Raw genomic sequence first — 27,588 nt, 5'->3', positions numbered from 1 at the left:
CATACCCTCCACTGTACAGTGTTTGAATCTGTGATCCCCATAAACTCCACTGTACAGTGTTTGAATCTGTGATCCCCATCAACTCCACTGTACAGTGTTTGAATCTGTGATCCCCATAAACTCCACTGTACAGTGTTTGAATCTGTGATCCCCATAAACTCCACTGTACAGTGTTTGTACCCTGTGATCTCCATACCCTCCACTGTACAGTGTTTGTACCCTGTGATCCCCATAAACTCCACTGTACAGTGTTTAAATCCTGTGATTCCCATAAACTCCACTGTACAGTGTTTAAATCCTGTGATTCCCATACCCTCCACTGTACAGTGTTTGTACCCTGTGATCCCCATACCCTTCACTGTACAGTGTTTAAATCCTGTGATCCCCATACCCTCCACTGTACAGTGTTTGTACCCTGTGATCCCCATACCCTTCACAGTACAGTGTTTGTACCCTGTGATCCCCATACCCTCCACTGTACAGTGTTTAAATCCTGTGATCCCCATACCCTCCATTGTACAGTGTTTGTACCCTGTGATCCCCATACCCTCCACTGTACAGTGTTTGTACCCTGTGATCCCCATAAACTCCACTGTACAGTGTTTAAATCCTGTGATTCCCATAAACTCCACTGTACAGTGTTTAAATCCTGTGATTCCCATACCCCCCACTGTACAGTGTTTGTACCCTGTGATCCCCATACCCTTCACTGTACAGTGTTTAAATCCTGTGATCCCCATACCCTCCACTGTACAGTGTTTGTACCCTGTGATCCCCATACCCTTCACAGTACAGTGTTTGTACCCTGTGATCCCCATACCCTCCACTGTACAGTGTTTAAATCCTGTGATCCCCATACCCTCCATTGTACAGTGTTTGTACCCTGTGATCCCCATACCCTCCACTGTACAGTGTTTGTACCCTGTGATCCCCATACCCTCCACTGTACTGTATTTGAATCCTGTGACCCCCATACCCTCCACTGTACAGTGTTTTCACCCTGTGATCCCCATACCCTCCACTGTGCAGTGTTTGCACCCTGTGATCCCCATACCCTCCACTGTACAGTGTTTGCACCCTGTGATCCTCATACCCTCCACTGTACAGTGTTTGCACCCTGTGATCTCCATACCCTCCACTGTACAGTGTTTGCACCCTGTGATCCCCATACCCTCCACTGTACAGTGTTTGAACCCTGTGATCCCCATACCCTCCACTGTACAGTGTTTGTACCCTGTGATCCCCATAAACTCCACTGTACAGTGTTTAAATCCTGTGATTCCCATAAACTCCACTGTACAGTGTTTAAATCCTGTGATTCCCATACCCTCCACTGTACAGTGTTTGCACCCTGTGATCCCCATACCCTCCACTGTACAGTGTTTGCACCCTGTGATCCCCATACCCTCCACTGTACAGTGTATAAACCCTGCCGGTTAGTGGTTGTGGCCCATATAATGGTGCTAACGTCACAGGGAAAATGGTTGCTGAATTCCACCATCTCTCTCCATTTAGCAGAGCAGCAGGATTTGTGAGAAAGGGTTCGGAGAGGGGAGGTGGTCTGAGAGTTCTCTGACTGACACGACACTCGTCAATCCCACTGGCCTCTTTCTGTTGTTGTCTGAAGCCTTGTAGATGATGGAGCGACATCTCACTCAGTGAATCGAATTGATTTGAAAAGTCATTCTGCCTGATTTATTTGCGGGGAGGCACTGTACGTCTGAGCAAATAAATCTCCCGGCAGAGACCAGCATAAAGAAAACAACTTTATTGGAATCCACTTCAATCTCTGATTGATCAATCCCTGCCATGGATGTGTCAGTGCCGTGACTGCGCATCTCAGACTCGCTTGGTAACAGATGATTGTTTTGCTTCCATCAGTAAAGCTTGAAGGTAACTTAATGCACCACACCTCTCTCAGCGACAAGAGACAGCTGGTGTATCACTTCTTCCGCCTGTTTTAAAATGCAGGGATGTGTGATGGAATATTGTGTACAGTTCTGGGCTCCACGCTCTCGGAAGGATGTGGACGCACTGGGATTGGTACAGAAGTGGTTCACACAGACTGGCTCCAGGGATGAGAAACTTCAGTTACGAGGGTAGATTGAGAGGTTGTGACGGCTCTCCTTGAAGAGGAGGAGGCTAAGAGGAGATTTGAGAGACGGGTGAAAAATCATGAGGGGACTGGACCAGAGTAGATCGGGAGAAACTGTTTCCACTGCTAAAAGGCTCACGAACGAGCGGGCACATATTTAAAGTGATTTGCAAAAGAAGCAGATGTGAGGAACACCTTTCCCACACGGCGAGTGGCTGGGGTCTGGAATGCACGGTCTGGAAGTGTGGTGGAGGCAGGTTCAATCGAGGCATTCGAGAGGGTATCAGATGATTACTTGAATAGGAACAATGTGCAGAGGTACAGGGAAAAGGCAGGGGACTGGCACTAGGTCATGTTGCCTGATGGAGAGCTGGTACAGAAACGATGGACCGAATGGCCTCCTTCTGCACTGTAACAATTCTTTGATTGCCTGCTGCATCATGGGGTTATGCCCAGCGTGAATGGAACTGAAACTTTTCCTGGATCATTCCACACAGGAAAAAAGGAGGATTTGCACCGAGGCAGCATCTTTCCCAATCTCAGGGTGTCGCAAAGCACCTTTGAACCTGCCTGGATCCTATTGGCTGGGAACAATTGGTTATCCCATGATTGGGCAGCACGGTAGCACAGTGGTTAGCACAATTGCTTCACAGCTCCAAGGTCCCAGGTTCGATTCCCGGCTTGGGTCACTGTCTGTGCGGAGTCTGCACGTTCTCCCCGTGTCTGTGCGAGTTTCCTCCGGGTGCTCCGGTTTCCTCCCACAGTCCAAAGATGTGCAGGTTAGGTGGATTGGCCATGATAAATTGCCCTTAGTGTCCAAAATTGCCCTCAGTGTTGGGTGGGGTTACTGGGTTATTGGGATAGGGTGGAAGTGTGGGCTTGGGTAGGGTGCTCTTACCAAGAGCCGGTGCAGACTCGATGGGCCGAATGGCCTCCTTCTGCACTGTAAATTCTATGATTCTATGTATTTTGGAGAGTATGAACTCCCTCAATGAAAGGGAGGGGGGGGGGGGGGGGGGATCATTAGCAGCTGTGTAAATAGAGCTGTGTACCGGCTCGAGGAGGAAGCAGTGGTGAATTACTGCTGCTGCGTACATGTTGTTGTAAATAAAGTTACTTTCTGCTTGACTGGACAAACACGCGCTGGATTCTTCGTGGTCCTCACAAACCAAAGCCCATTTCTGTTTAAATGAAGAAAGATTGCAGAGCTCCGCAGTACAGTGGGACCCTGGTCCATGAGCCACAAAAAGCTAGCATGCAGGTACAGCAAGTGATTAGCAAATGGAATGTCGGCGTTTATTATCAGCGGAATGGAATATAAAAGTAGGGAAGTGCTGCTACAGCTGCATAAGGCCTTAGTGAGACCACATCTGGAGTAGTGACTACAGCTCTGGTCTTCTGAAGGGGAGGGGGGGGGGTGTCTAATTGCATTCAAAGCAGTTCAAAGACGGCTCAGTTGACTGATTCCTGGGAGGTAGTGATTGTCTTGCGAGGAAAGGTTGGTCAGATTGGACCTGTTGCCGCTGGAGTTTAGAAAATTGAGAGGTGATCTTGAAACATGTAAGATCCTGGGGGGACTTGACAGGGTGGATGCTGAAAGGATGTCTCCCCTTGTACAGAATTCTAGAACCAGGGGGCGCAGGTTAAAAATTAATGTCTCCCATTTAAGATGAGGATGAGGAGATTTTTTTTTCTGTGTGTGTGTGTGTGGAATCTTTTGCCCCAGAGAGCCACAGCAGTTGGGTCATTGAATAAATATATTCAAGGCTGAGTTAGATAGATTTTTGACTGACAAAGGAGGGGGGGGGGGGGGGGGAGAAGGGGGGGTGCAGGCAGGTAGGTAGGGTTCAGACCTCAATCATTTCAGCTATGATCTTATTGAATAGTGTAGCAGGCCTGAGGGGCCGAATGGCCCACTCCTGCTTCTAACACTTGAGTCCTGAAGTGTAGTCACTGCCATATTGAAGCAAACGTGGCAGCCCATGTGTACACAGAAAGCTCCCACAAAAACTGGTGTCTCCTAAATTCTCTCCCCCTTCCCAACCTCCTCCCGGACACCCCAACCTGTTGCAGCATCCCGCTTTTCCGAAGGAATCAAACCCGAAAGCCACCGCAATGAGCATCCTTGACTGTGGGCTGGGCTCTGCACGCGACAAGACATGGGCGGCCAAGGAATAGGTGAAGGAAATGGAATGGAATTACGTGAAGTGCTGGGCGCAATGCTAAATAAAAGCCAGGAACCTTGACACAGTCCAACTCCCCAAGTAATTCAGACATAACAAACCTTGTCTGCCATCTCACAGCGCTTGCAATCACACACAAAGCAGTACTGCTTCTCTAGCTGTCTCTGCCGTTCCTGGCTGGTTGCCATGACATCAATGTAACTGACCGTCAGCTGGTGGGCAGAGAGAACAATAAATGATTAAGCTGGAAACATTAATAACTAACATTCTCGATCATCTAAAACAACAATTTCCAGTCAGTATTAGTTGTCAAGGTCCTGCTCTCCATCTGCAAGGTGGCACCTTGACCTCTAACGCATCGCGGCGCTATAGGGGCACGGGGGAGAGGGAGGTTACAGTCAGCGTGTTGAATTTTCTGTTCACTCATTCAGCACACTGCATTTTTCTATTTAGGTCTGGGGCCTCAGGGGGGATCTAAACCAAAGCAGAAGCCTCCCTGGCCTCCCGCAACCATTTCACCTTCATTCTTTCTGCGCACTACACAGCCTGAGTGTAGGCCGGGCCGGCTGGTCAGGCCTATGGACGTGTGAGCCTCCCAATATTACCGCCTCACAAGGTGTCATTGCCAGCAATCTCCCACAGTGAAACGGCATCGAGGAGTCTCCTCGGGATAGTCTGCCTTCTGCGTGTCTCCGAGTGCCGGTGTCTGGGGAAGGAGGGAGGGATGGACAAAAGGGAGGAAAGGAAGAAGGGAACACATTTGCACCCCAAGATGTTCCAAAGTGCTCCACAGCCAATGAAGTACTTTGGAAGTCATGGTTGTAAGTTGAGAAATGCAGCAAATCAGTTTACACAGAGTCGGATCCGACAAACGCCAGTGAGATTGGTGGCCAGATAATCCCTTTCAATGGTGTAGAGAACCGGGATGCTCGTCAAATAACTCCCGGGGATCCTTTAGGGTCAACCTCCAGGTCAGATGGGGCCTCAGTTTGTCATCATATCTCAAGTCCCAGCCCCTCCCTTGGTGTAAATTTTAGAATTTAGGAGAATGAGAGGTGATTGTATTGAAACATCTGACATTCTGAAAGGGATTGACAAGCTGGGAAGACATTCCCCCTTATGGATTAGTCTCCAACCTGTGGTCACATTCTCAGGAAAAGGAGCCGACCGTTCAGGAGAACTTTCTTCACTCAAAGGATTCTGGATCTTCGGAATTCTCTACCTCACCGATGTGGGAGCTCAGTTGTCGAGTTTGATGACACAAGTCAACATATTTTTGGACACCAAGGGAATTAAAGATTACGGGGAAAGTGCAAAATGGTGGAATTGAAGTAGATCATATTCAAAACCAGAACTAATTCAAAGGGCTGAATGGCCTACTCCTTGTTCCTATTTCTTACGTTCCTCGTGGCACATAATCCATAGATTCCCTACAGGACAGGAGAAGGCCATTTGGCTAATCGCGTCTCCACCGACCTCTAAAAGAGCAGCTTACCTAGGCCCACACCCCCCCTCCCGATCCCCGTAACGCCATTAACATTTTGGACACTGAGGGCAATTTAGCGTGGCCAATCCACCTAACCTGCACGTCTTTGGACTGTGGGAGGAAACCGGAGCACCCGGAGGAAACCCACACAGACACGGGGAGAAAGTGCAGACTCCACAAGTCACCCGAGGCCGGAATTGAACCCGGGTCCCTGACGCTGTGAGACATCAGTGCTAACCACTGTGCCATCGTGCTGTCCCTGCACATTTATTTACGTGTACGTTGTAGCCTGGAGCGATGGTGCAGGCTCCCAACTTCCTTTCCAACACATGGCTGACCAGAAATCTCTCCCGCTCTCATCACCTGTCTTTGGCGTGTTTGGAAGGAGTTTTGTAGGTCGATACTCAACCTATTTGGCCGCATTATGAACTTCCTTGACCATTAAGTCCTGGAGTGGGACTTAAACCTGAGGAGGCAGGGGTGCTGCACACGGCACCACAAGACCTCCTCAGTCTAAACATGTGCTACCTCATAAATAGAAAATAGTATTTTTTTTTCTAAAGAGGGTCACAGATTCCCATCGATTTTCTCACTGCTTGCTCAGATTTCATAACATTTTGTTACAACAGCACTGAAGTCTGTGTCCACTGTTCATGACTACTTTCATAGAATTTACAGTGCAGAAGGAGGCCATTCGGCCCATCGAGTCTGCACCGGCTCCTGGAAAGAGCACCCTACCCAAGGTTAACACCTCCACCCTATCCCCATAACCCAGTAACCCCACCCAACACTAAGGGCAATTTTGGACACTAAGGGCAATTTATCATGGCCAATCCACCTAACCTGCACATCTTTGGACTGTGGGAGGAAACCGGAGCACCCGGAGGAAACCCACGCACACACGGGGAGGATGTGCAGACTCCGCACAGACAGTGACCCAGGCCGGAATCGAACCTGGGACACTGGAGCTGTTAAGCGATTGTGCTATCCTCAATGCTACCGTGCTGCCCCTACTTAAAGAACTTTACAGCCAATTAGGTATTTCTTAAGAGTCGTTACTGCAGTAATGCAGGAAATACGGGAACCAATTTGCACCAAGCAAGATCCCACAAACATCCGTGAGGTCACAAAATTGTTATGATGCAAAAGGAGGCCATTCGGCCCATCGTGTCTGCACTGGCTCTCCAAACGAACCTCATGACTTAGTGCCATTCCCCTGCCTTTTCCCCGTAACCCTGCACATTGTTTCTATTCAAATAATCAACCAATGCCCTCTTGCAGGCCGGGCATTCCAGACCTCAACCAGTTTCATGGAATGCAACATAGCGACCAGATAATCTGTTTTTGTGATGTTGAGGGATAAATATTGGCCAGGACCTGTGACAACGACAATGCGCTTCTTCAAAATAGTGCTTTTTAATCCACCTGAGCAGGTAGATGGGGCCTCACTTTTAATGTCTCATCCAACAGGTGGGTTGCTGGGTTACCGGGAGAGAATGGAGGTGTGGGCTTGGGTAGGGTGCTCTTTCCAAGGGCTGGTGCAGACTTGTTGGCTTTCTGCACTGTAAGTTGTATGTACAGAACAATGGATGGTTTTTTAAAAACAGGAGGAAACATTTTAGTTAAGTGATTTTGAATTAGCAGCGGCAAACATTGCTGTTTGAGGGAGTTTGCTGCGTGCAAATTGACTGCTGGGCTTCTTACAACAATGACTACACTCCAATGACTGTAAAGTGCTCTGGGATGTCCCAAGTTTGTCAGAGGCGCGCTATAAACGTAGGCCGCTCTTCTTAAAACAAACACACCAGCGTAGGGAAGAACCGGACTGGCTCTCGATTCTTTAACAAATCACACACTCAGCTTTAGGATTGTTCATGTCCGGCCTGAGGAAAAAAACATCAAACGTCACCGCTATTGCCGCGAAAGGTGAACGCGAGGTCAGCCAAAACCTGAGGTGTTCACTGTGGAAATATCAGCATCGATTGCATTCACAACTGAGGCAGTAAAAGTTCAAAAAGCTGCGGCTGAGATACCGCTGTGACCAGCTATTAAGCTGTTTGTAAGTATGTCCATCAGCTTCTGATCACACAGTATCTCTTGTGTGTGTTATAACACAGGGCCAGGTAAGGGCAGGTTTACCATAGCCTTGACTGCAGGGAGTAACGACTTGGCTGTCTGCCACCAAGCACATCATTATCGTGATAACAACGGTAGCTTGAAAGACCGCGTCAGTGTTTTGCTGCACAACTAAAGGTTGGGCGATAGAGCCTGGAAAGTGGCCCACTTCTTCCCTTCCCAGTGAGAGAGGCGATTAACCTGGGAGGGATAAACAAAGCAGGGCTCATGTTGCTTTTAAATTCCATCGTTGGGGTTTTGCCATCTCTGATATGCATTCAAGGCAAAAAGGGACCATTGTGTCCAGCTCTGCTCACCTCACTTTGGGAAGGTCGTGGGGGCTCACAACTGGAGATTTACCAGAATGGTTCCAGGGAGTGAGGGACTGTAGCTACAAGGTTAGGGCTGGAGAAGCTGAGGCTGTTCTCCATAGACGAGAGGAGACTGAGGGAGATTTGCACAAATTTGTGACAGGTTTACATAAGGTAGGTAAAGTAAAACTATTCCCATTGGCGTTATGTACAAGGACAATGGGACACAGATTTAAGATTTTGGGTGAGGGGTGCAGGGGGGGGATGCGAGGTTGAAGGTTTTTGGAAGCGCAGGCGATCAATGATTTCAATGGGTAGGTAATAGAGAAAAATAAACTTACTGAGATATGGGATAATGGAGGAGGGTGGGGATGCGAGGAATGGGACTGATGGATTGTTTATGGCACAGATACGGCACAGGCCCGATGGGCCAAATGGTCCTTTGCTGTGCCGCAGTAGACTCCTACTCCCCTGTCCAAACCCTACAGCATGATAACAGCATACAAGCTTGTTAACGCAATAGGAAACCAGAAACCGATTGGTGAAGGCGAAACTGATGGAACTTTTCTTTATTGAGGGAGTTTATTGATTTGTTCACTCTCACAGCTCTCCTCTCACTCAAACCAGTGTCCCAGCTATCTCCTAGTTTTTTGTACTCAAGGACAATTAATATCCATCCTCTGTTTTCATTTAATCTTAACAAAGCAATTGAAATTAATAAACTGTAACATGTAATTGACAAAAGGTCAACAGCCGCCCCTCCCTTGGTGGTGGTGGAGGGGAGTGTGGTACACATTATCATAATAGGGCCCATGGTTAAATGATTGAGTTCCTGTTCATACTTGAAATGAAATGAAAATCGCTTATTGTCACAAGTAGGCTTCAAATGAAGTTACTGTGAAAAGCCCCTAGTCGCCACATTCCGGCACCTGTTCGGGGAGGCTGTTACGGGAATTGAACCGTGCTGCTGACTACCCGTGGTCTGCTTTCAAAGCCAGCGATTTAGCCCTGTGCTAAACAGCTTCATGACAAACACATAAAAGCCTCTGAAGACACTAAAGATGAAGCGGAGAGTGAAAAGCTTTTCACTTTGACTGACATGGCGGAGATTTATTTCTATCTCACTTAAACCAAATGAGATGTTCCAACCATCAAAGGGTCATGTATGGAGAAGGCAGATGCTGCTTCATATGACACACACACAACACACATGTGCAATACACATGCTGCACAGGTGCACACACGCACACGTAGCACACACACACATATGGAGCACACACAAATGCAACACAAGCACGTGTGCACACACTCACATGCGCACACGTACATGGCATACACACATATGCAGCACGCACACATGCGTGCACACAAAGCACACACATATGCAGCACACACATACACACACAAACACATTCGTGCGCAGACACATATGCAGCACACACATAGGCAGCACATACATGCACACAGGTGTGCACACACACATGTGCACGTACACACGTAGCACACAAATGCATACACATGTGCACACGTGCATGCACACACACATACACACGTGCATTCACACACGTTGCACATCTAAATGCATACACACACATGCTCGCGTGCACACACATGCACGCACACATACACATACACAGCATACGCACACAAAACACATTCAACACATACAGATGCACACTTGGACCATTCCCGACCCGAGGAAAGTATGGTTGCTCCAAAAGGATGAGTTTTTCATTCACCACACTGCCCGAGTACATTACTGACACATATCAATCGTGTTTGTAACATAAGTTAGCAAAAGTTTGACTCGAAGCTTAGGTTTCAGAGGTAACGACCAAATGAAAAAAACACCAAGTGTTAGCATTCGACCTAAATAACTCTTCATAACCTATGCTTGGCACCCAAAAAATAAACAAGATTGTAAAACAAAGGTGGGTTTATTACGAAGGATGTGCGAGATAAGGGTTGTATATTGGTGAGGGAGCCATTGCCAATGTAAACTAAATCAAAGATAGTCTTACAGCAGAGATAGTGAAAGGTGGCCTATATCATAAAGGCAGGATTGGAAAGTTCTGGGCTGTTTCAGTTCTACAGGATGATGTGGATTATTCCTCGTGGCACCTGTTTATAATCAAACATCCACTTCTATCAAGTGAGAGTAGTATAATAATTTTCACCAGCATGATCAGTTTAATTGTACTGCTGCTCACTGTAAGCTAGAATTTCATTGAGGCGATAGGAAGTGAAGGAGACAAACTGCTTAACGCTCCCAAACCCTCAAACTATGGAGTGATTCCACAACCCCTCCTGGACATATGGAGAGAATCTGAGTGCTTTACAGGGTGTCAGAGTCTGCTGCCCATCTGCTTAATCATTGTGTTTAAAGCCTCTGTCCTAAGCCCTGGAGTTCACGCACTAAAATTCTCCAACTCGCCTGTCTACACTAAGATGCGCCTTAAAACTCATTTCTTTCACCAAACCTTTGGTCAGCTGACCACATATCTCCTTACACGGCTCGGTATCCAATCTTGCTTCATAAACCTCTGTGGAGTTCCTTGACATAAAAATATTACCTTAAAAGAGCAATATAAATACAAGTCTCTATTATAGAATCATAGAATCTACAGTGCAGAAGGAGGCCATTCAGCCCATCGAGTCTGCACCGGCCCTTGGAAACTTAAGCCCCACGCCTCCACCCTATCTCCTTTATCCCGGTAACCCATACACCCCACCTAACCATTTAAGACACTAAGGGGAATTCAGCATGGCCAATCCACCTAACCTGCACATCTTTGGACTGTGGGAGGAAACCAGAGCACCTGGAAGAAACCCACGCACACACGGGGAGAACGTGCAGACTCCGCACAGACAGTGACCCAAGCCGGGAATCGAACCTGTGACCCTGGAGCTGCGAAGCAACTGTGCTAACCACTGTGCTACTGTGCTGCCCCATGGCGGGTACCGGCTATCCGGCCAAAATTCCATTGACTTTCATCGGGACCGGACGACCCCGGCGATGGGCAGGGAGGGCTGGAAAATCCCGCCCATTAACTTGTACATATCACCGTACAATAAATTACCTCCTCATCAACTTGAATCTGTCGCACCGCATGCAGCTGGAGTTGTTTTCCTTCAAAGACAATCGTACAGTTTGGGTCGCAGCTATGGTTCACCAGAGACATGCTATAAAGAGACAACCATTTGCATTAGTTCAATCTGACAGCTGGTACGCACTTTCCTTCAGAATTCCCAAAAAAGATTTTGCGACTGTACAAAATCTCTCGACAAATATTTTAAAGAATTTGACATGTTACGAAATCTAAATCTCTCAAGATCGCTGGATAGTAGCCGCTATTATCTACAACATAAATGGACGTTACTCTCCCAGGTCAAGAATAAAACGTGTTTTGTTTTTCTAAAGGCCTCAGAAAATTATCGCGAGGCCAACCGTCATCACGCGGCCAAGGGCCAACCTTCAGTTTGCAACTGGCGGGCTATATCACCCCAGTATTCCCTTTCCAGGTGCCCGCTTCAGCATCCAACACATTCCGGAACAAATGGCTGGGTCTTCAGGTGGGTGGGTTTTGGGTTTAGGTAAAAGAACCTTCAGTGTCAGGCTGCACGAAAGGCTGCCAAAGCTGATAAGCAGATGGTTCCGGAAGGAATAATCCAAAGCAGTGTTGGGAAGCCAACCCATCAGAACTCAGCCAAAAGTGGAAAGTAGAACCTTCAAAAATATGTAACCACAAGTTCACAATCTGTTAGGAGTTTTTTTTTTTCCTTGGTGAATTCCAAGAATCATCAAAAGCGGAGAACACAGAAGGAGTGCAACAAAGTTCACCAGATTGATCCCTGGGATGACAGGGTTGTCGAATGAGGAAAGATTGGGTCGACCGGGACTGTATTGACTGGAATTCAGAATAATGATCTAATTGAAAAGTCTGACAGGGCTGGACAGACTGGACGGCTGGGGGGGGGGGGGGGGGGGGTTAGGACGACGGGTCACAGTTTCAGGAGGGGTTGGCCATTAAGGACTGAGATGAGGAGAAAGTTCTTCACTCAAAGGGTGGAGAACGTGTGGAATTCTCTACCCCAGAAGGTTCTGCAGGCCACGTCACCAAATATACTTAGGAAGGAAATAGTTAGATTTCGAGACAATAAAGGCGTCAAGGGGTATGGGGAGAGCGGTGGGGTATGGTGTCCAGGTGGAAGATCAGCCAGGTTGAATAGCAGAACAGGCTCAAAGGGCCGAATTGTCCCCTGCTTCTATTTTCTATGTTTCTATCAGAACTTGCAAATGGGGTGGATGGGGGGTTCCGAGTATGGCGGCGAGCAGGGGCGGGAAGGGTGGGTGATATGTTCCTGGAAGGGAGCTTCGCGAGTTTGAGGAGCTTGGAGGAGAAATTTGGGTTGGTAAGGGGAAATGATTTTAGATACCTACAGTTGCGGGACTTTGTTCGTAGACAGGTCCCATCTTTCCCGCGCCTCCCGCCAATGGGGATCCTAGACAGAATAGTCTCTGGGAGGGACGAAGGGGAGGGTAGAGTCTCGGGTATTTATAAGGTGCTCATGAGGGAGGAAGGGTCCCAGACAGAGGAACTGAAACTTAAATGGGAGGAGGAGCGAGGCGGGGAAATGGAGGATGGGCTGTGGGCAGAGGCCCTGAGTAGGGTAAACTCGACCGCGACATGTGCTAGGCTCGGGCTGATCCAATTTAAGGTCGTTCACCGGGGCCCATATGTCGGTGGCTCGGATGAGCAAATTTTTCGGGATAGAGGACAAATGCGCTAGGTGCGCGGGAGGACCAGCGAACCATGTGCACATGTTTTGGGCATGCCCTGAGCTGAGGGGGTACTGGGAGGGATTTGCGGGGGTCATGTCCCAGGTGCTAAAAACAAGGGTGGTGATGAGTCCAGGGGTGGCAATTTTTGGGGTTTCGGAAGACCCGGGCGTCCAGGGGGAGAAAGCGGCCGATGTGCTGGCCTTTGCTTCCCTGATAGCCCGGCGACGAATATTATTGGCGTGGAGGGACTCAAAGCCCCCGAAGACTGAGTGGTGGCTTGCGGACATGTCAAGTTTCCTGGGGATGGAAAAAATTAAGTTCGCCTTGAGGGGATCTGTGCAGGGGTTCACCCGGAGGTGGCAACCATTTATTGACTTCTTTGCGGGAGAGTGAGCGTCAGCAGGGGGGTTGGGGGGGGGGGGGGTAGAGTAGAGTAGGAGGGAAAATATGGCGGGTAGTACAGGTGGGAGGGGAGCGGGCTTGTGCAATACGGTACGATGGAAGTATTGAAAGTACGTGGATGTTTGCACATTTTTGCCTTTTTTGCTTCCTTTCTGATGATGTCTGTAACTGTTTATAAAGCCAAAAACTACCTCAATAAAATTGTTTATTAAAAAAAAAAAGAACTTGCAAATGGGACAGCTTCTCATTTCTAACACCCAGTCGCTCTTGCACATAGCTCACACTCAGGTGAATGTAAACGATCCCAGGGCACTATTCCTAAGAGCAACATTTATATTTATTTACATGAATATTTATCCCTCGACCAACGGCACGAGAAAATAGGTTATCTCGCCACGATCATATAACTTTGTGGGAGCTTGCTGTGCACAGATTCGCCACTGCTTCTCTGCATTACAACAGTGACTGCACTTCAAAAATATTTCATTTCTCCTGGGATGGTTTAGAAGGTACTATATAAATGCACACATTTTTGGCTGGGGTTCACATGCCCCCCCCCCCCCCCCCCACACACACTGGGTGCCAACGGTCTGTCCGCCATATTTCAATAAATAATTCAGAGCCAATTGTTAACAAGACAATTGACCCCAACATTGTGCTGTCCACCTCATAAAATGGCTGTCAAGGGCAGTTGGGCTGGTCTGACCTGTCCGCTTTTGACAAAAACTATTGGGCAGTAAGGTAGAGTTCCTACCTGAGGGGGCCACCACCCGATGTGCAAAGAACCCCCCCCCCCCCCCCCCCCCCACCCTTCGCAGATAGTAAGCCCCCCTGTTTCGCAGTGGGGACGTCCCACACTGGCATGATTCCACCTGGCTGCAGTGTGTTTTGGCTGTGGGGCAGGTTGCCGAGGAGCGGGTCGGCACCACAACGATTTTCCTTCCAGGGCAGGCTGGAAGGGTATGTGTGTGAGTTCCGGCTGCTTCCCCACCCCCCTTAATGTGCTGCCCAGTGCTAGTAATCACATGTACTCTGACGACAGCCACCTTTAGCTCATCAGTGGGCAGCACGGTAGCAGAGTGGTTAGCACTGTGGCTTCACAGCGCCAGGTTCAATTCCCTGCTGGGTCACTGTCTGTGTGGAGACTGCACATTTTCCCCGTGTGTGCGTGGGTTTCCTCCGGGTGCTCCGGTTTACTCCCACAGTCCAAAGATGTCCGGGTTAGGTGGATTGGCCATGATAAATTGCCCTTAGTGTTCAAAAAAAAAGGTGAGGTGGGGTTACTGGGTTACGGAGATAGGGTGGAGGCGTGGGCTTAAGTAGAGTGCTCTTTCCAAAGCTGGTGCAGACCCGATGGGCCGAATGGCCTCCTTCTGCACTGTAAATTCTATGATTCTAGGATCACCAACTTTCTCAAACCTCCGCGATGCTGCTGAGCTATCGAGCTGCTTGCCCCAGTTCTGGATGAGCAAGAATTTCCTCTGGTTAAACATTGGGAAGACTGAACCCGTTGTTTTCGGTCCTCGCTCCAAACTCGAATCTCCTAGCTACCGACTCCATCCCTCCCCATGGCAACAGTCCGAGATTAAGCCAGTCTGTTTGCAAACTTTGCGTCGCATTTGACCTTGAGATGAGCCTCCAACTTCACATGTGTGCCACCAGTAATATCGCCGGCCTTCTCTTATCGAGCTTACTGGCCGCTCAAAAACCCCCATTCAAGGCTCAACTATTCCAACGTGCTCCTGGCTGGTGTCCCGCATTCTACCCTCTGTAAAAAAAACACAAACACTGCGGCTGTGCCTTAACTCACAGTAACTCCTGACCACCTATCAGCCCTGTGCTCATGGTCGGACCGCCTACATTTGCTCCTGGTCAGGTAACATCACGATTTTAACACTCTTATCCTTGCTTTCAAATCCCTGCATGGCCTTACCTCTGGCATCTTGCACATCCCCGATTTTAACCGCACCACCGTCGGTGACCATGGCCAGAATTTCCTGCCGTTGGGCACATGCAACCGGTGGGCCCGGGAGCGGGTGTGAAATGGGTTCCTGGTCCCGGTCGGTCCCGGAGCGCAATCTCACGCTGGCTGGCCAGCTAACAGGCAGCCAGGGTGTAAGGAGGTCTGCGAAAGGCCGAGCGCTGCCAGGGGTCGGGGGGGGGAAGAGGGCGGGCGCGAAGAGAAGGGAGGGTGCAGGCTGCCGCTTTCAATGTGCTCCCTCAGGGGGACAGCGACTGGGAAGCTGTCTCAGGGAGCTGCTGACACCCGGGAAAAAATTGGATGGAAAAACTATGCAAAGAGTGTCCAGGCCAAACATCCAAACACAGTCCTCAGACACCTTTTCAAATTTTATTTCAGCTCGGACATTTCATCCCACCCTGGATCGAGTTGTAGCAAAAGCATAAAAGCCACCTGACCAATCGGCCCACCCGCCAACTTTTAAAAGCCGACGGGCAACATAAAATTGCGTTAAATTAGTCTTTGAATGGGCTACGTTGTCTGCTTGATTGTCAGAGGGGTTGTGCTTCCACCTCTTGTAGGCGTCTGCCCACTGAAATATTGCGTGAAAAATCGGGCAACGTATCTTTCATTTCCTAGGCCTCAAGCTTTGAAATCCCTCCCCCCACCTTTTACTCCTTTTAGACGCTCCTTCGACTCTACCTCTTTGAGTCAGCTAACGTTTGGGTTGGTAGCGCTCAGGCATTTTGTTACATCACATAAATAGAAGTTGTTGTTGCACACGGACAGGATGCTAACGGCCACAGTTTATACGCAACCCTGCGAATCTTCATTCATTGCCCTTTCGATGCTGGCACCGTGTGCCAAAGGGCATGAGGAAGCCATGCTCGTTCACATGCAAGCTTGATCTCGGTAACTTCCTCACTTTCCAGCACCACATTGGTATGCAAATCACATCCAAATATAGGGCACATCCCTTGTGAGTGCGGGTTACAAAGGCATTTTATATTCTGTCAATTAGAATTGAAAGCAGCCATTAATTATCTAAAGCCCAAACAGTAAAATCCATGTAATCCATTTAACTGGGGCTTAGCACTGCTGAATTCATTAGGAGGGCTGTGTAAATACAAATTCCCTCTCCTTCTTTACATAATAGCTGTGATAACAAAGAATTTCAGCGTGCAGCTATGTGCCTCCAGGAGCTGACACAGAGAGAATTTGCAGCTTAAAAAACAACAACCCACCCCGGCGATAAGGATGCTTGCCCGACAATTTTGACTGTATTTATTTTTGCCTCGCATTTTCACCAGCAACCCGCATACTGGACGAGACTGGTGAAGCGGAACGTGCGCAGTGTGTGCCTTGAAGATCGAGGCTGCACGGCGCTGTTAATCCACTCGGTGTACTGCACACTGCTTGTACACTACTAACCTCCCAATGTATTTTTCCCACTGATAGGCAGGCGGCTCAGATTTGGGTTGCGGCGAATATCTAGTCCGTGGTTCGTGTCAATATTTTAGTGGTAAGGTTTCGTTCTGGAAAGAGTGTCATTGCAAAAGTTACTAAAATGCTGGGTTGTAGGTATGCCCAGAACACCTAAAAGAACATGGAAGTTCATAACATTATCCATGTTTGTCTGAGAGTCAGAATGGAAGAGATGAGGCCATAAAATAGCAGGTTGGCTTACTGAACTGGAGAACTGGAGACAAGATGCCCACACTGCTGGCAAAGCAGTGCAGTTCAGAGAGAATGTTTTGTTTTGGGAGTGAGAGCTAAACTATTTTAAAAGCATTCGGTGAACCCTGAAGGGCCACGACATCATGGAGATGGGTGGAGCTTAAGACGCTTCTCAAGTTTCAATTAATCTGAGTGTTCTACAGCGGGGAAGAGGCTCCATTCAGAAAAGATGCTGCTGTTAGCAGGGTCCAGGCAGTAAGAGCTCCAAGACGTCCTGGGCGCCGTACGGTGCAGCTGCTGGTTGCAGTTTGGACCTTATGTGGTTTGCTGCTCACAGACAAGCCCTCAGAGCTGCTTGCAGCCTCCAGGCAATTAGGATTCATGGACATCCTGGGGAGCCGAGAAGGTGGCGTTAGGTCAGCTTAGTGAAGCTAACGGGGTTACTTAGATAAATTTAAGCAGAGTTCTTATCGCAGTGATTTCAGCTGGAATGTTTGAGATAGAGTACATAATAACGGGCCGATCGACGATAATCCAGGGGCAGCCAGCATCTATGGTGAGACTTGGGTTTCGAGACCAATCATTGTGGCCGGGAATGCTTTCCCTCTCTGAAAGCTAATTCCTCCACGAGAAAGAAAACCGGAGCCGGAGAAGCAATGGTAAGATGATGGGTGTCGTGTCCGTGCTACCTCTCCGCGAGAAGCAATGGTAAGATGATGGGTGTCAGTTAAACTCCTCCTTCAAGCCTACACACACTAGAGGTAAGCCTTGAAGTGGTACTGGGTAAATTTCTCTCACGGAGAGTTAGCACGGACACGACAGGCCAAGTGGTTCCTTCCTGTGCCGTAACAATTCTGAGAATCTTTGGGTATGCGTAGCTGGTCACATGGGTCCAGTTCCAGAGCTGCCTTCCATTCGAGCACTAAACTTGCAGAGTGTGAAGCAGGTCAGCCCCAGGCTGGCTAGACAGTTATTTCACGGTGTAACCACGCTGCGGCAGTTCATGCAGAGGCCCTGCTGCCATGTGCCCCTCAGCGATCCCGGCTCATTTTCGTCGAGCAACTGCGAACAATTTGCAGCTGGTTTACTCAGATTCTCACCCTGAACTCCAGCAAAGGAAGGAGAGCATGGAGGCTTGTGTCTGTGCTCACGTACTGGGTGAGTCCCCAATCTCGACTGCGCTGTCAGAGCCAGGCAAATGCTAACTCTTTGAGGGTGGGTTAAAGCTGCTGGGAGAGTGGCCTCAGGCCCGGATTTCCATTCCGGGTGGGAGGGGGTCACAGAGTTGGGAAATCTTCCAGTTCATTCCACCCTTTAAGTCCCCCGAATGGTGTTGCCTTCATTCCACAGCCACAGAGTACTGCCAGGGGCTGAGGCAGGCTGATTAAACAGCCAACCTCTGTTCTCTGGGACTGTGCTGTTAATTAGTAGTTCCTCTAGCCCTCGCCTCATGCCTTCTCTATGCCCCATCCATGCCACCTCAGGCAGTACCAATAGCTCCTCCATGCCAACCTATGCGTCACATTCATCCCCATGGCACCTGATAGTCCCTATGCCAACCTCGCGTCAGCTCACACCAATCCATGACCCCTCCTCACCACCTTTTGCCCCTATCCAGGATACTAGCTCCCTAATGGTCCTGCCACTCTACTATCCCGGTCAGAAAGGCCGACTTGCCAGAGCAAGGCGGGGATCTCGATGTTTGGATTCCATTTGGTTCCGGAGTAACCCAGATTATTCCCGATCCCAGCACTTACAATTTTATTCCCTTGAAACCCAATCGGGACGAGATGATCAAGACTTTACTCAAACAGTTTAGGAAGGCAAATGCAATGTTAGCATTCATGCCGAGAGGGCTAGAATACAAAGAACAATGAAAAGTCCAGCACAGGAACGGGCCCTTCAGCCCTCCAAACCTGCTCTGACCATGCTGCCCATCTAAACTAAAATCTTCTACACTTCCGGGGTCCATATCCCTCTATTCCCATCCTATTCATGTATTTGTCAAGATGCCCCTCAAACGTCACTATCGTGAATACAAGAGTTGAGGCCTGTATAAGGTTCTGGTCAGACCCCATTTGGAGTATTGTGAGCAATTCTGGGCCCCCTATCTAAGGAAGGATGTGCTGGCCTTGGAAAGTGTCTTGAGGAGATTCACAAGAATGATCCCTGGAATGAAGAGCTTGTCGTATGAGGAATGGTTGAGGACTCTGGGTCTGTACTCGTTGGGAATTTAGAAGGATGAGGGGGGATCTTATTGAAACTTACAGGATACTGCGAGGCCTGGATAGAGTGGACGTAGAGAGGATGTTTCCACTTGTAGGAAAAACTAGAAGCAGAGGACACAATCTCAGACTAAAGGGACAATCCTTTAAAACAGAGATGCGGAGGAATTTCTTCAGCCAGTGGGTGGTGAATCTGTGAAACTCTTTGCTGCAGAAGGCTGTGGTGGTCAAATCACTGAGTGTCTTTAAGACAGAGATAGATAGGTTCTTGATTAACAAGGGGATCAGGGGTTATGGGGAGAAGGCAGGAGAACGGGGATGAGAAAAATATCAGCCATGATTGAATAGCGGAGCAGACTCGATAGACCGAGTGGCCTCATTCTGCTTTCTGCTCCTATGTTTTCTGGCCTTTATGACATAAGATGGCGGTAAAAAGTCCCATACCGTCATCCAGACGAGTGTGTTCAGGGAAGAGAGAGCAGGTTCATTCTGGGCCTTTGGACTGTACAGCTTTTCGAGAGCAGCTGGGAGGGTGGAGCAAGCTTTCAAACAGAGAAAAGAAAATTGAAGGGTTTGCGAAAATGCTGAGAGCTATAAATAACAGAGGTGCAAACAAGCTAATTGACTAACTTGACAGAACAAGAAGTACACGGGTTTTGACAGCCGGAGGCAAAAAATAAATATGAGAGAGAACTGGTTTGTACCCCGTCGAGCGGTGGATAGGTGGAACAGGTAAAAGTGAGGCAGCATCTCTTTCGAGGAGGAGGCGCGATAAAGATTTAGCTAGAAACAGATTGGAGGTTTCAGGTGCGGGCATGGACTGAAAGAGCTTAACACGCTGCGGGGAAGGGAGGGGGCAGTTTATGGAGGGCTGTAGGATGGAGATGCTTGCTGGGTAAGTTTTAATCAGCGACTGGCAATGCCCCTTTGCATGACAGAAAATAGCAACACGAGATAGAGAGCAAAGAGTGAACACAGACAGATGCTGTCTCCTGGAATCGATGCTTCACATCTTCCACTTAGAGAAATCATTTGGATCAGGGGAACTACACCAAAGTTTTCTGATGGTCGCAAAATAGCTATCACCAAGAAAGCACAACAGCGCCTTTACTTCCTCAGGAAACGAAGGAAATTCGGCATGTCCACATTAACCCTTACCAACTTTTACAGATGCACTATAGAGAGCATCCTATCGGGCTGCATCACAGCCTGGTATGGCAACTGCTCGGCCCAGGACCGCAAGGAACTTCAGAGAGACGTGAATACCGCCCAGTCCATCACACGAACCTGCCTCCCATCCACTGATTCCATCTACACCTCCCGCTGCCGGGGGAAAGCAGGCAGCATAATCAAGGATCCCTCCCACCCGGCTTACTCACTTTTCCAACTTCTTCCATTGGGCAGGAGATTCAGAAGTCTGAGAACACGGACGAACAGATTCAAAAACAGCTTCTTCCCCGCTGTCACCAGACTCCTAAATGACCCTCTTATGGACTGACCTCATTAACACTACACCCATGTCTGCTTCATCTGATGCCAATGCTTATGTAGTACATTGTATATATTGTGTTGCCCTATTATGTATTCTCATGTATTTTCTTGAATTCTGTTTAATTCCCTTTCTTCCCATGTACTGAATGATCTGTTGAGCTGCTTGCAGAAAAATACTTTTCACTGTACCTCAGTACACGTGACAATAAACAAATCCATCCATCCATGTGGAAGGGGAGGGCAGGATTGCTGATATATATGGGTGACTTGGGGAACAGGGGGGAACGCAGGTGGTGAGGATCAAGAATAAATGGGAGGAGGAGTTTGGGGTGAGATAGGATGGGGAGTGCGGAGTGAGGTGATGCCTAGGGTAAATTCAACCTCCTTGTGCGTGAGGATGAGAGTGATTCAATATAAGGTGGCTCACAGGGTGCATGTGACTCGGGGCAGGATGAGTGGGTTCTTCCAGGGGATGGCAGACAAGTGTGAGAATTGTGGGCGAGGACCAGCAAATCACGTGCACATGTTTTGGGGCTGTGAGAAGTTGGAGAGATACTGGGAGGGGTATTCGGGGTGCTACTGATGATAGTGGGGGTCGAGGTCGGGCCGGACCAAATAGTGGCAATCTTTGGGGTATCGGAAATGCCGGAGCTGATGGAGGGGAGCAGGTCCGATTTAGTGGCCTTTGCCCCTCTAATTGCCCCACAGGGGCTGGCGGCCTGGCTGGGGGGACCTGTGTGACTTCCTTCGGCTGGAAAAGATCACGTTCGAGTTGAGGGGATCAGCGGACAAGGTGGGGACTGTTCATGACCATGTTTGAGGAAATGTTTGTTGCGGGGGGGGGGGGGGTGAAAAGGTTGGAAGATTGCACAAACTGTGAACTGTGGGTGTGATGATAATGTTTCTGATTAATGTTTTTGTACTCTTGAATATGTTTGGAATTAAATACGTTTTTAAAAGATTTTGGGATCCAGGGGTGCAATTAAAGCATCATAAAAAGTCTGAGCTAATGCAGTTTTGTTTGGATTATGGTGGGTGGGGATTCCCTGAGGAGGTATTTAGATTTTAGCTTGGTAATAATCTTTATTGATAATAATAATTTCTATTACTGTCACAAGTAGGCTTACATGAACACTGCAATGAATTTACTGTGAAAAGCCCCTAGTCGCCACACTCTGGCGCCTGTTCGGGTACACAGAGGGAGAATTCAGATTGTCCAATTCACCCAACAAGCACATCTTTCGGGGCCTGTGGGAGGAAACAGGAGCACCCGGACGAAACCTACGCAGACATGGGTAGAACGTGCAGACTCCACACAGACAGTGACCCAAGCTGGGAATTGAACCTGGGACCCTGGCGCTGTGAAACCACTGTGCTACCGTGCCACCCATAAGATGATGTAGTTACTGGGTGGAGTTTAGTTATCAGGCATTTGGCAGAGAAGCAGCCAATTGAGTTCTCGATAAAGCTGTGAGCAGACGTCAAGCATTTTACTCTCACTGCAGTTCAGTTAAAAGATAGGTCTGTAGATAGACTAGCAATTTCTTTTCAAGTAGTTCAGAAGAATTTAATTATAAGGTGAACTGAAACAAGCTGAGAAGCATCTCCTGAAGAAATACAGCCAGGGTTTCTGCATGGTCCTGACAGGAGTCAGATCATTTCTTTAAAGCAATGGCACAAGACCTTTCTTTCTCATCGCTGTAAATCAGGTATTCCTGCGGGCTAACTGTATGTAGCAGTGGAGCGAGAGCTGAGATTTTTTTATTGTTGATTGAGTGGGAATAAAGATAGCAGTTAAGGGCTACTGTATTCACTGCATGGATTAGCATTGTTTAAGGGGCAATTGTAAGTTATTTTCTTGTGTGATGTTAAAGATATTTTAATGTTGTGTTAGTAATGAAGTTTGTTTTGATATGCCATGTCCCTATTTTCTGTCCAATCGCTCCTGGAGCGAGGTGTCCATTCCTCAGTCTTACACAATTAAAGTAAAATATTGGGATTTCTGTGGAGCATTCTAGCCACTGTTGGGGTCTGGCCCGGAATTGGAATAGCTTTTTTTCCACAATATATCTTGGACAGATCGTATTTACAATGTTGAATCGACTTCACATTGATTGGCAGCTTACTTGAGCAGGGCGGGTTTAGATCTGATAGGAATTTGAACACTTTGGCAAAGTGTCCTACATTTCAATATCTAACTTGCATTCGTACCTAAAGCCTACTTCAGGGCATTGGGAGTGACTGGATTGCTCTTTCCGCCATCGGAGCGATGGGCCAAAGGGCATCTTGCTGTGTTGAATGATTCTCTGACCGGGCAGATAAGCAGAAGGAGCAGATCGACCCAACAGATACTTGCATTTGTACAGGGCCTTTAAGGGGGCAAACTGCGGGGAAATGTGATAGAATCGGCTGGGGAGGGAAAATAAATCTTTTACCCTGCCGACCCGGCAGGAGCCAAGGTCAGGAGAAGCTGTTTTAAAAAAAAAAGAGAACAAACTAAACATTACGAAGTCAAAGTTGAGCAATGGGGCTTTGCACAGCATGAGCTGCCGGTTTACCCAGATTCCAGCCACTGTACCTGGGATAAAGGCCAACGCCAAGTTCTTGCATCTCCCCATCACTGATGGTGAAACAGTTGCATGTCACCTGTGTGAACAGAAAACAAAGTCCACATTACGCCAAGCCTCCACAAAAAAGGCAGATCCCGACTCACGCAACAGGAGGCTCACGTATGGGGGTTCCTGATGTACCGTCAATGACCACGAGACGAGAATGGTGAAACAATCGAGGCTTTATTGCACAAGATGTTGTGCCTCCTGCAGCTGGAACCAGAATGGCTGCAGCGCAGGGGAGCATACACTTTTATACGTCGCCTGCTGGGAGGATTTACTGTGGTACCTGTAATACAGCGGCAGTACCGTAATACATGCAATGTGTTACCAGTGGTATTTACCACATTCACCCCCTGTTTAAAAAAAGTCCGGCAGGGGTGAAGAAAACATTACAGATTGAGTCTGTCGGGGGCTCAGACCCTCCGCTGCGATCGCCTCAGTCCTGGTGGCGGTGTGGGCGCCGGTGTGGTTACCTGCGACTCCGGGAACGTGTTGTCCTCTCCTTCGTCACCCCTTAGTGGATCCAGTGAGGGGACAGGTCCTGCTGGGGTGGGGGCTGCGGTGAGGTTCGCTGGTGGGAGGGTGGGTGGCGCAGAGAGGCAACTGGGGGTGGGGGGGAGGAGTGGTATCAGGTCGGGGCTTGTGGGTGGGGACCCAGCGGGTGCCAGGTCCTGGAGGGAGACTGTGTCCTGTCGCCCGTCGGGGAGTGCCACGTAGGGGTACTAGGGGTTTGCATGGAGGAGGTGGACTTTCTCAACCAAGGGATCCGATTTATGGCTCCGCACATGCTTCCGGAGGAGGAGGACGGGTCCAGCAACTGTCAGCCATGTTGGGAGCGAGACCCAGGAGGTGGACTTCCTAGTGAAGGCAAACACACGTTCTTGAGGGGTCTCATTAGTAGCAGTGAACAGGAGCAAACCAGATGGAATGGAGCGCGTCAGGGAAGACCTCCTGCCAGCGGGAGACTGGGAGATTTCTAGACCGAAGGGCCAGCAGGACGGCCTTCCAGACCGTCCCATTCTCCCTCTCCACCTGCCCGTTTCCCCGATGGTTGTAGCTGGTCGTCCTGCTCGAGGCGATGCCGTTGCTGAGCAGCAACTGACGCAACTCGTCACTCATGAAAGAGGATCCCCGATTGCTGTGGATGTAGGTGGGGAAACCGAACAGGATGAAGATGCTGTGCAGGGCCTTGATGGGCGTGGCAGAAGTCATGTCGGGGCATAGGATGGCGAAAGGGAGCTGGGAGTACTCATCAATTACGTGAAGGAAGTACATGTTGCGGTCGGTGGAGGGGAGGGGCCATTTAAATCCACGCTGAGGGGTTCAAAGGGGCAGGAGGCCTTCACCAGGTGCGCTCTATCTGGCCGGTAGTAGTGCAGCTTGCACTCTGTGCAGACTTGACAGTCTCTGGTGACGGTCCTGACATCCTCAATGGAGTAGGGCAGTTGCGGGCATTGATAAAATGGAAGAATCGGGTGACCCCCGGGTGGCAGGGGTCATTGTGGAGAGCCCGGAGTCGGTCCACTTGTGCGCTGGCACATGTACCGCGGGGCAGGGCATCTGAGGGCTCATTGAGCTTCCCCGGGCGATACAAGATTTCATAGTTATAGGTGGAGAGCTCGATCCTCCACCTCAAGATCTTGTTGTTTTTGATCTTGCCCCGCTGCATATTGTTAAACATGAAACCAACCGATCGTTGGTCAGTGAGGAGAGTGAATCTCCTGCCGGCCAGGTAATGCCGCCAATGTCGCACAGCTTCCACAATGGCTTGGGCCTCCTTTTCGACAGAGGAGTGCCGAATGTCGGAGGCATGGAGGGTGCGGGAAAAGAAAGCCATGGGTCTGCCCGCCTGGTTGAGGGTGGCGGCCAGAGCTACATCTGATGCATCGCTCTCCACCTGAAAGGGGAGGGTCTCGTCGACTGCGTGCATCGTGGCCTTGGCAATGTCCGCCTTGATGTGGTTGAAGGCTTGGCGTGCCTCAGCCGTCAGGGGAAAAACTGTGGACTTGATGAGTGGGCGGGCCTTGTCTGCATAATTAGGGACCCACTGGGCGTAATATGAGAAAAACCCCAGGCATCGTTTCAGGGACTTGGGACAGTGGGGAAGAGGGAGTTCCAGGAGGGGGTGCATGCAGTCGGGGTCGGGCCCAAGGACTCCATTTTCCACTACGTAGCCAAGGCGGGCTAAGCAGTTGGTGCGGAACACGCATTTCTCCTTATTGTAGGTGAGGTTAAGGAGTTTGGCGGTATGGAGGAATTTTTGGAGGTTTGCGTCATGGTCTTGCTGATCATGGCCGCAGACAGTGACATTATCTAGGTATGGAAAGGTGGCCCGCAGCCCGTACTGGTCAACCATTCGGTCCATCTCTCGCTGGAAGATCGAGACCCCATTGGCGACGCCGAAGGGAACTCTAAGGAAATGATAGAGGTGGCCATCTGCTTCGAACACAGTGTTTTGGCGGTCCTCCGGGCGGATGGGGAGCTGGTGGTAGGCGGACTTCAAGTCTACTGTGGAGAAGACTCGATACTGTTCAATCTGATTGACCATGTCAGATATGCGTGGGAGGGGGTACGCATCGAGGTGCGTGTACCGGTTGATGGTCTGACTGTAGTCAATGACCATCCTGTACTTCTCCCCAGTCTTCACTACCACCACTTGAGCTCTCCAGGGGCTATTGCTGGCCTCAATGATCCCTTCCCGCAGAAGCCGTTGGACCTCCAATCTGAAGAAAGTCCTGTCCTGGGCACTGTACCGGCTGCTCTGAGTGGCGATGGGCTTGCAGTCCGGGTGAGGTTTGCAAAAAGTGAAGGTGATTCGACCTTTAGGGTCGTGAGGCCGCAGACGGTGAGGGGGGTATGGGTCCGCCGAATTTCAAAGTAAGGCTTTGGAGGTGGCATTGAAAGTCAAGACCGAGTAACAGGGCAGCGCAGAGATGGGGAAGGACGTAGAGCCGGATGTTGCTGAACTCTACGCCCTGAACGGTGAGGGTCGTGACGCAGTACCCCCGGATATGCACGGAATGGGATACGGAGGCCAGGGAGATTTTCTGGGTGACGGGGTGTACCGGGAGGGAGCAGCGCTTTACTGTAGCAGGGTGGATGAAACTCTCTGTGCTCCCGGAGTCAAAGAGGCAGGTCGTCTCGTGCCCATTGATCTTTACTGTCGTCGTAGCGGTCGCAAGGTTGCGGGGCCTAGACTGATCAAGGGTGATGGAGGCGAGCTGCGGAAGATTTTGGGAGGTCCCGGGCTGATCAGCGATGGCGGAGGTATCAGCGGGCAGCAAACGGCCAGGCGAGCAGGGGTCCTGAGGCGCGGTCCAAAATGGTGCCGAAGATGGCGGCGCCCACGGGGCGCACATGGCGGGCGGCATCAAAGATGGCGGCCCCCACGTGGCTTGTGGTGGAGAAGATGGCGACGCCCCTGGATCACACGTGTGGGGTGTAGCAATGCCGGGCCCGGAAACAACGCGACCGACCGGGCCTGGCAAACGGAAATGAAGAGGCCCTTCTTCCCGCACCCGTTGCAGGTTGCGCTCTGCGCTTGGCAGCGCTGCCTGGGATGTTTGCTCTGGCCACAAAAATAACATTTGGGCCCTCAGGCAACGTGCCTCAATGATTACCGTCCGGTGGCCCTGACTTAAGTCGTAATGAAGTGCTTCGAGAGGTTGATCATGAAGCGCATCACCTCCATCCTCCAACCCCTTGACCACTGCAATTCGCATACCGCTGCAACCGGTCCACATCAGATGCCATTTCCCTGGCCCTACACTCATCCCTAGAGCATCTCGAAAAAAGGACTCCTACATCAGACTCCTATTTATTGACTACAGCTCCGCCTTCAACACCATAATCCCAGCCAAGCTCATATCAAAGCTCCAAAACTTAGGACTTGGCTCTCCACTCTGCAACTGGATCCTCGATTTTCTGACCAACAGACCACAATCAGTAAGAATGAACAACAACACCTCCTCCACAATAGTCCTCAATACCGGGGCCCCGCAAGGCTGCGTACTTAGCCCCCTACTCTACTCCCTGTACACACACGACTGCGTGGCAAAACCTGGTTCCAACTCCATCTACAAGTTTGCTGACGATACGACCATAGTGGGCCGGATCTCGCATAACGACGAGTCAGAATACAGGAGGGAGATAGAGAACCTAGTGGAGTGGTGCAGCGACAACAATCTCTCCCTCAATGCCAGCAAAACTAAAGAGCTGGTCATTGACTTCAGGAAGCAAAGTACTGTA

General features: G+C 49.6%; 1 protein-coding gene across 3 annotated transcripts in view; it reads right to left on the bottom strand.

The window, feature by feature from the left end:
• smyd3 (SET and MYND domain containing 3) overlaps positions 1–27,588 on the bottom strand; it is an 894,585-nt gene that overhangs the window by 146,966 nt on the left and 720,031 nt on the right. For 2 of the 3 annotated variants that reach the window (XM_038815506.1, XM_038815488.1), the window contains exons 6-8: positions 23,307–23,374; positions 11,271–11,373; positions 4,380–4,490 (exon numbers count right to left, since the gene is read on the bottom strand). In XM_038815506.1, the coding sequence (XP_038671434.1) occupies positions 4,380–4,490; positions 11,271–11,373; positions 23,307–23,374 (282 nt within the window). The remainder of the gene's footprint in view (positions 1–4,379; positions 4,491–11,270; positions 11,374–23,306; positions 23,375–27,588) is intronic. The other variant, XM_038815496.1, reaches the window with a different exon arrangement.

Source organism: Scyliorhinus canicula, chromosome 1 (genome assembly GCF_902713615.1).
Source record: "Scyliorhinus canicula chromosome 1, sScyCan1.1, whole genome shotgun sequence".
Classification (NCBI taxonomy): Eukaryota; Metazoa; Chordata; class Chondrichthyes; order Carcharhiniformes; family Scyliorhinidae; genus Scyliorhinus; species Scyliorhinus canicula.
This window is presented reverse-complemented; position numbering and strand designations above follow the sequence as displayed.